Here is a 9,320-nt window from a genome sequence, read left to right on the forward strand (position 1 = left end):
TACTCTGACCTTTTCCATGTTATAATTTAAATATTTTGAATAGTTTAATTTCATTGGTAACTATATAGTATTTCAATATTCTACATAGTATTCAGCAATCCAGTGATGATGACAAAGGAATAATTAATTTTACACATTCCAGAGGTCTTACTACATGAGGTACCATTTTATCTCACTACAATATTAAATATCAATGAACTTGGAATTTATTAGATTAGGAAACAGACTACCAAAATTACTATAGGAATTATAAAGTTATAACACTAAATGAATGAGATCAAATATTTTAATTTTTCTAATTAATGCAGTAATTTACTAACATGTGTCTCAGCTTTTCCACTTTTGTTAGTAGCAGTGAGTGTGTAAGTTCCTGTATGTTCATGCTGTGCTGTTTCAATTGTTACTGAGTAGACGCATTCCTTTTTACCATGATCAATTAGCTTGGCATCGGAATGGAAAGTAAATCCTTCTGTAATTTCTTTGCCATCATGTTCCCTGGAAGAAAAATAAATCAATTTATTTTTTCTTGTTTCAATTGTTCAATTTATAAAAATTACAGTATACACCCTATGGTCAAAATCTAATAATTATATGATTATTATTATTTATACTCTCCATACAAGGTGAGTACAAATATTAAAAAAGAAAAAACTATAATAAAAAAATAATTGGAAATATAATAATAAGAAAAATAATTGGAAATATAATAATAAGAAAAATCTCTTTGCAATATTTATATTCAGGATGGGAGTCCCTAAGCCAAAGGCCTCTTTATATTGGGCAAAACTAGGAGAGATAGGATAAGGAATGAAAAAATAAGAGAAGAACTTCAGATTCCTTCAGTGATTGAACACCGACAGCTACAATGGTATGGAAATGTCTGTAGAATGGGGGAAGACAAAGTGCCAAGAAAATGTATGGAGGCGAGGCCGACTGGTAGGAGACCACAAGGCAGACTTAGAAGGAGCTATATGGAACAAATCCAATGAATAGGTCTGGAAAGAGGAAAAACACTGTCTCCGATGAAGATGCTTTCCATGGACCGAGATGTGTGGACCAAGTGGTTAGAGGCTCATCCATGCTGAAAGGCACTTTTGGAGGATGAGGAAGAAGAAGATGAGTTTAATATGCTATTTAAGGATCAACTTATTAAAAAAAAATATTAATAAGTGAGTTAATTATAAAATTTCATCCTCCTAAGGAGTAATCTTACAGCATTTAATTTTTAATAGAGAAAAGAAAAAATGTTAAAATAAATAATAATACAAGAGATAAAGTAAAAGACTGTAAATGAAATACAAATCAATTTGACACAGTCTGGACGTAGGACTTATGACTCTGCCTTGTATGCTTTAATCATGAATCACGTGAAAATATGCAGCTAAAGATTTCCATGGCCTATTGGGCCAACAGGAAAAAAAAATTACATATGTATATCTCTCTTTTAATACCAAAACCAAATATTGGATTATTTTGAGTTTGTATAAGATCGGAAGAATGAGTAAGGTATTAAAAAACTATAAAAATCTATCTCCTGTACACTTCATAAGTATCTGATTTATATTGTTTTTTTGGGTGTTTAAAGTTCTTGTGTTTTACAATTTAGGGCAGGAAAGACGGGATTTTTATTTTTATAATTAATAGAATTTACTCAGGATTCATTCAAATCAAATTATGAACTACCATAAGTTGTTTTGAGATGAATTAGATTCCATATGTGTGTATATGATAATAATAACTAAACCCAAAATAAGAGTGTAAATTTAAACCTATAAAAAAATTATAAGCATAAATATGTTAATTACCATTTCACTTCTGGAACTGGATCAGCTGTAAGTACTACAGTATAAGTAAAAGACTGATTCTGTGGAACATTTTTATCAGTAAGCCCAGATAAAATTTGAGGTCTTCTGAAGTCTTGAGCCTCTGAAAAATTGTTATTATGATAAATACCTATAAAAATCAATTGTTGGTTAAAATTAAACATACACAGTAAAATAACAACAATTATTAATTCATAAAAAATTGGTAGAAGAATTCAGAAAAAAAATATTATAATGATAAATTAAAAAAAATAAATTAAAAAGTTGTCTAATCACATACACATGAGTGCTTTATTAATGTTTCTATATAATAGAGTCAATTTAAGTTTAGTTGACAACTGCCAGTCTCTAGTCAATTGGTCCCGATAAACGAATAAGATAGCTTGGTGTAAGTTCAACTATTCTCACTTTGAAAATTAATCAAATGCTTTAATAACAGTAATTTTCACACTAATATTAAACTTTTGTAAGAAAAAGAAACATTCTTTTTTAATTGAACTGTATAGTAGTACTTCTAAAGTATCAAAAATTTACCCAGAGCTGGATTAAAAAATGCAAATCTTGGAAACTCTCCATTTTTCAAATCAACACAATTTATTGCAAAAAGAAAAATATAGGTAGTTAGGTACCTATGAAATAAACAATAGAGTCAACATATAATTTAACATTGAGACTACTACTCTGATTATAAAGTTCAATTCAATATAGTAATAATTAATAAAATTTGGTGGTAGGTAACATTTAATTAAATTTTATACTAACAACAAATTGTGATATTTCGGCAGTAATGTATGCTATTTATTAAAACAAAACTATTAATGGCTAATGATAATGATTTTAATTACAATACCTACAAATAAAGTAAATAAATTTAAATTATAACAATGATTTATTTCTGGATTAATTTAACTGTCATAGAACATCAAATTGAAAAGTAATTAAATATTAAATTAAGTTTTCAAAACATTATCTTTCCTGTCACATTTCATTTTTTTAAAATTTTATCTTAATGTTTTACTACACAGTAACAAATTTCTTAGTTACGAAGTTACATTATATTTTTCTCATAGGCCTTAGGGCCCCCAGGAAGTGCAGAATGTTTAGGGCAGTTACCTACATTTCCCATTGGTTAATCCAGCACTCAGTATCTCTTTTTCAAAAACAAATTTAAATACAATAATGTTTAAAAGTTATTTTATTGTCTTAAAATTTGACCTTAATAGCTATAATGAGAAAAAAAATTTATTGAAAGAAGTTCATTTTATTTATCAAACCATCCAAATGTTTATTAAACCAAAGTAAACAACAAACTCTAAAGCTGTAAAAAGAAAAAAGGATTTTATTACTCTAAGATTAATTTTTCATAGTGGTATAAGTAAAAAATTTTTTGTGGATTAGGATACAACAATAAATTCAGTTTAAATTATTGTATTAATACTTACCAACAACATTTAAATTAGCTGAATCACTAGCTTCCCCTAAAACATTTGTAAGTATGACCTTATAGGTTCCTGTATCCGACAGTTGACAATCAGAGATATCAAGTTTATATTTTCTATTTTTATCACTTATCTTAACTCTCTCAGTAGATGATATTTCTTTATCATCTTTGTACCTATTGAAGATAAATTTATATGAAAATGATATAGTAAAATAAAAGATATAGAAATGAAAAATGAGGGTTTCTTACATTTCTATTGATTTGGTGAAATATAAAGGATGTCCCAGAATATAAACTCATTTCCCTTGACCCTTTCACAGTGTGGTAAAATTATAAATTCTAGTCCAAAAAATATCTTGTTTTTTTATGTTCAGAAATACTTCAGCATGTGATAAAAAATATTTAAAAAACGGATTTTATATGTACCATGTAATTAATTAGTCTGTATGATAAATTTTAAAACATGGGATGCATGAGCAGATGTCACAATCTGGGCAATAGTCTTGTTTCCTTCCTCACTTTTTTTCCAATTATTCATTTCGAAAAGCACAAAACTATTTCGAAACTACACAAAGTCTTTGGCCTTATTGGAAATTAGCGAAATAATATTATTAAAATGTCTTTCTGTCAATCAGTTCTCCAGCGCACCTAAGTCTGTAATTAGCACCTAACTCTGGAATTTCCAATTGAATGGGGTCATTTTTTATTAGAGTGAATTCATATTGGGTACTTTTTTAATCAACACATCCCTCATGAGGCTTTCTTGGTGCATTTAAAATGAATTTTCAGATTACTACGTAAGTTCTGGCCACAGCAGTAGGTAGATTTACTGTTTCATATAATATATTGAATTTAAGATAATACAGTCTGAGTCTCACTATCATGGATTTTGACATTACTGTTGATTTTAAATCTGTTTAAGAACATTTTTAAAACATTATTCAATTTATTTTATATTTGGTAAATGTACAATGAACTTTATTTGTAATTTTTTAATGAACTCAAGAATGTTAGCAGTCGTACTCCGGATTGTATATACATTTGAACCTATATTTAAAATTCCTTTTATTTTATTTTTGAGAGGCTGATACAGGAGAGAGAGAGCGGCAATCAGGAAAAGGACAGGGGCGATCACAGAATTCACTGTAGATTACGAGGGTGCAGTAGGGCGAACAGAGTCGACAGGAGAGCTGTATACAAGGGACTTTAGACCTTACCAGATGATCTGAGTAAGTCTTAGTTTGAAGGATCATTTACAGATTACAGATGAATTAACGAAATAAATGCATGCAATTTTATATATGTATGCATTTATTTTATTTTATTTATTTATTTAATGATATTAAATGCAATATATATGTAACCTGCAGAAATTTGATGTCGGATTGTGAGTTTTCATAAATTTATTTTTTTTGGTCCTCCTATTTCAACCATTGCCTGATGGAGTTTTGTTGGACATAGGTTCTCTCGACTTCGGACTTTCCAACACTCCATGTTCCCTCTATCAAATAAAACTTGATTTTCCCTAGTAATTTTGTGTTGCTCTTTCAACCCAATGAACCCACAATAACAGCCCTAAAAACCCAGGTTTATATACATAAAACTTACCACTTAGCTTCAGGATATGGTACTCCACTAGCTTCAACTTCAAATGTGTGTTCCCATGTTTCAAAAATATCTACATTTTTCATCTGGGATGATATAATTTGAGGAGAGGCTATAAAAAAAAAAAAAGCAAAAATAATAATTTTAGTCTTATGAAACAGTATTGTAATTTTTTTGCAGTAAATAATTGTTTATTAAGACGTGTTTATTGTTAACAGTGAATAAATATAAATATATAAGGAGTTTTATAACCACTTTCGTCTAATATAACTTTATATTTCAGGTCATTAATTGTGTTATTTTACTTAAATATTTTCAAACTTTTCATTATATATTTCATAACCTTCTTTTTTCTCTTCTTCAATATTTTTCATACTCTCAATATTATCAACTTTTTTCTTGTTATACTAATTTTAGTTTTATACTAACATGGTTGTTATCTTGTTTATACTTAGGGCTGAAAAAGGTTTAAAATTCGGGCCAAAAGATTGGAACAATTAAATTAGTATTACATATTAGTGTTCTTTACTCCTAACCACACCCCCGACCTACTACTCCTAATAATAGTTCATTTATTGTTCAATTACAAATATTATTTCCTAGAAGATATAATTACTCATAAGTGATTGAGCATTAAGGTGTATGATATTGATATGTTTCTCTATATATTCTAAACAAGTTATAGGCCTGGAACTTTCACAAACTAAAATATAAATTCCCATATTTGGGATACATAACTTCGGACAAAAAGTTGTTTACATATTTGTGAATATAGGTAAGTGATACTGGATCACAAAAAGAATCTGTACGGTATTCCCCTTTTAACCATTAGAAATACTGGCCAAAGAAAAGCAACCATATTTACAAAATCTTTTTATTCCATATGTATGAGAATCTATTTTAACTTCAGCTTATATATAAATCAATTTAAGGAACTTCATAGCAAATTTTGTAAAATTTATGAAATGGTAGAATTGTCTCAAAATTCATTCTAATTTGTCCTATTATGAAAAAGGCTATTTCCCCATAAATACCATTTAGAAAAATAATTATGAAAAGAGAGAAAGCTTTGTTCCAATACAGATTAGATTTAAAAATTCAGAGAAGATGATATTTTTCAAAAGTAATTTTTATTCAAGAAGGGCTTTAAAGTTCAATGAAGATGGGCTTTAAAATTCAATGAAGATGGGCTTTGAAGGTGTGGGTTGAAAAATTGGTTTCAAGAAATAGAAAATGATTGTTATTTGAAAAGTAAATTTTATAGGAGAGTAAGCCATCAGGGTTTTTTTTTTTTTTTTTCCTTTTTTTTCTAGTATGAAGATAAAAATATTTGTTTCCACACAATTAATTTTTTTCACTTAATACCAAAATGAATAGTCATAAGTTTTAAATCAATGATGATAAAACAATAAAAAGCATACACACCATAATGTCATAATTATATAACAAAATGAACTAAATATTTCTAAAAGACACACACAAAAGTAACACTACTACAAGCAAAAAAAAAGAAAAGTATAAGCATTCATTTATAAAGGTGCAAATACATGCTTAACAATCTGATAATAATTCCAAATTTTCGGAAAACTTTTATGGAGCAAAAAGGAATACAATGTGAAGTATGCAATATGTAAAAAGTAAAAATGACCACAATATGTAATCAGTCACTGTTTCACAAGACTGACTATTATGATTTATTTACCTGACAAACCTCAGAGTTATTTTACCATTTCTCTCAAATCAAATGATTCATGTTAGGTATAATTATTCTTCATGAATTTGTCTGTAACAGTGGATATCACTGAAGTTCTCAGTCACAATATACTAAAAATAAACTATTTCGAATCATTTGGAGACACTTAATTATGTAAAGGTGAAGTCAATCTTTTCAAAAGTCTAATATTAATCACTACATAAAAGTTAGAAATGTTTAATCCTATAAGTGGATGTTGATAAATTAAACATATTCTAATGGTGAAGGAATGCCATTAGTACTAATAACAAGATTTAAATTCTAACTTTAAAGAAATTAAATTGACTAGATGTAGTTTGGTAAGTTTATTAATTTAATGGAATCAACTCGTTAGTGATTAGGGACTGGCAACACATAGGCCCACTTGCTAGTCTAGATCCCTTCATTAAATTGCTTTTATTAAATGCAATAAGATTTATTATTTAATAATAAAAATATTGCTGAATTAACTGACAATTAGTTTAACTATTGAAAATATATACTGATTTCTTTACCTATTATTTGTATTTCATTAATAATAAAATAAAAGAATTGTAAATAAATCTACTTAAGCTCCTAGAAATTCTGTGTGATTACTTTTTTTGCTAGGGCATAATAGAGGGGAGGGGAGGGGAATTTAAAGAAAATACAAGAAGTAACAAAAGCTGAATGGGTACATTTGATAATATATGAAGATATTTGTAATTTATTAAATGATTATTCGTTATTGTGTATATTTTCAGTTTCCAGAGAAGTGTAATGTTTGCCCTAATCATGTCTAAGGAAGAACAGCAGATATGTTAATCTGTAACTGCTAGATTATCAGTGCTCAATAATCAAAGACAGGAATCAATAATTACCACTAAGCACTTTAATACAAGTTTCAATTGAGTAGTATGTAATCTTATACAGATATTTATGTATGTAATCACATACAGATAAAACTTTCAGAAAAGTGTAATACCAGTTCAAGATTAAATTATTAGAGGGTCATTTTTAAACAATTTTTATTCATTCTTTGGCTGTATCAAAACCCATACCTTCAAGAAAAATGAATGATAATAAAATTTCAATATCTAATAAATTTATATTTTTTAAAGAACATTTCTTCCATATTACAATGCTAGCAATCATACTACATCAGAGTACAATTATTTTAATAAAAAATTAAACTTTCAAAAATTTGCCTGGTTTATTTTGAATTATAAAGTAATCATGATCACAGCATAAATAATTTATTCTTACCATTAGTTGTATGTCCTTCCTCTTTCTGCTTAATGTCTTCTTCAAATGGCTTTAAAATATCATTTGAACATTTTTGTTTGACAGAAGCAGTGATCTCAACAGGAAGGCTGGGAGAAACATTTTCAAGAATTGTATCCCTAGCCTGAAGTTCATTACTGGTTAGACCAGATATATTTATATTATCATTATTTCCTTCATGTTTGTCATTTTCACTTTGGTCAATATAAACATCCTCTTTTTCTAGAATAACGTTATTTTCAGGTAAACTCTCGTCATTTTTATTGACATGTAATACTGATGAGGAAGGATAAACAGTATCAGGTTTTATTGACAAAATATTGCTCTCATTAAATGTGTTTTCAAGATTTGATTTAAGTACTTTATTTTCTTCATTGGGAAGATCAGATAGGTCACTAACAGTTATTTCTCCTCTTTTTGGTTTTAAACAAAGAGATATTTGTTGTATTTCAGGTTCTTCGATTTTAGAACTATTTTCTTCAGTGAAAAGAAGTGGGTTTGAGGAATAATTATCAGATATTATTACATCATCTTGAGATATTAAAGGTTTAGTATGTTCCAAAGAATTAATTTCAGATTTTGATGCATTATTTTGTCCCACAATCTCTAGAGTGTCATATTTTATGTGTGATATTTCTGGTAAGGATTCAATTGATTCTTTTACATTATCAACATATATTGTTGTTTTATCATCATTCTGGTCTTCAGTTGGTGTTATAATTTTTAATAGTGTATCTGAAGGCAGCACAGTTTGAAAAGAAAGTTTTCTTTCTGGAAATGTGTAAAAGTTTAAGTGTTGGTTTAATCTAAATGAGTGCTAAGTATCAATGTAGGAAAACAGTACTAAAAATACTTGTGTAAATATATTGTCCATTATAATTTAAGCATTTTCTAAAATTGATTTAGTTATTAAAAGCTAATATAAAAAATCTAATAACTACATGTTCTTGTTACTAAACTAACTTTTAAAATTCAGAAGTTTTCAAAAGCTTTCACATTTTTATTTTTAAAAACATATACAGATTATTTTATCTTTTATTATGTTAGTTATCTATGTAAAAGCTTGAACAAGTATTATTAAAATAAATGTATAATAAAGAAGTGTAAATATGTACCTCCTTGTGTATTATCCTCTTTTTCATGTTTAGAAATTTCGTTTAATTTTTGATTTATTGTTTCATTATCAATAGCTTCTCCTATTTGAGAATCAATCACTGAGTCTTTTTCTTCTGATATGTCTGTTTTTTCAGTTACCTCAGTCAACGTCTGATCAGGATCACCAAAGGAAGTTGCTAGGGAAAATAACACACAAAACACTCACACCTGTCATATAGACAGGGTTGAGATGCAGCATACAAAGGCATACAAACATGCTTAAGAAACAATGCATTGCTCATTGAATGAATAGCAGTTACAAGTTTTATTCAAGAGATAATACTAAACTTCTTTATTTATA

At 27.8% G+C, this 9,320-nt stretch overlaps 1 protein-coding gene across 4 annotated transcripts in view; it reads right to left on the minus strand.

Annotated features, from left to right (window-relative positions):
• The window catches only part of Obsc (Obscurin), a 185,041-nt gene that overhangs the window by 86,322 nt on the left and 89,399 nt on the right, over window positions 1-9,320 (minus strand). For 2 of the 4 annotated variants that reach the window (XM_067045343.1, XM_067045342.1), the window contains 6 exons: window positions 8,980-9,156; window positions 7,847-8,635; window positions 4,873-4,981; window positions 3,266-3,438; window positions 1,806-1,926; window positions 321-495 (listed from right to left, as the gene is read on the minus strand). In XM_067045343.1, coding sequence (XP_066901444.1) covers window positions 321-495; window positions 1,806-1,926; window positions 3,266-3,438; window positions 4,873-4,981; window positions 7,847-8,635; window positions 8,980-9,156 — 1,544 coding nt within the window. The remainder of the gene's footprint in view (window positions 1-320; window positions 496-1,805; window positions 1,927-3,265; window positions 3,439-4,872; window positions 4,982-7,846; window positions 8,636-8,979; window positions 9,157-9,320) is intronic. The other 2 variants (XM_067045344.1, XM_067045345.1) reach the window with 2 other exon arrangements.

This window comes from Halyomorpha halys, unplaced genomic scaffold, assembly GCF_000696795.3.
Source record: "Halyomorpha halys isolate HHAL.00 unplaced genomic scaffold, Hhal_1.1 Scaffold179.1, whole genome shotgun sequence".
NCBI lineage: Eukaryota > Metazoa > Arthropoda > Insecta > Hemiptera > Pentatomidae > Halyomorpha > Halyomorpha halys.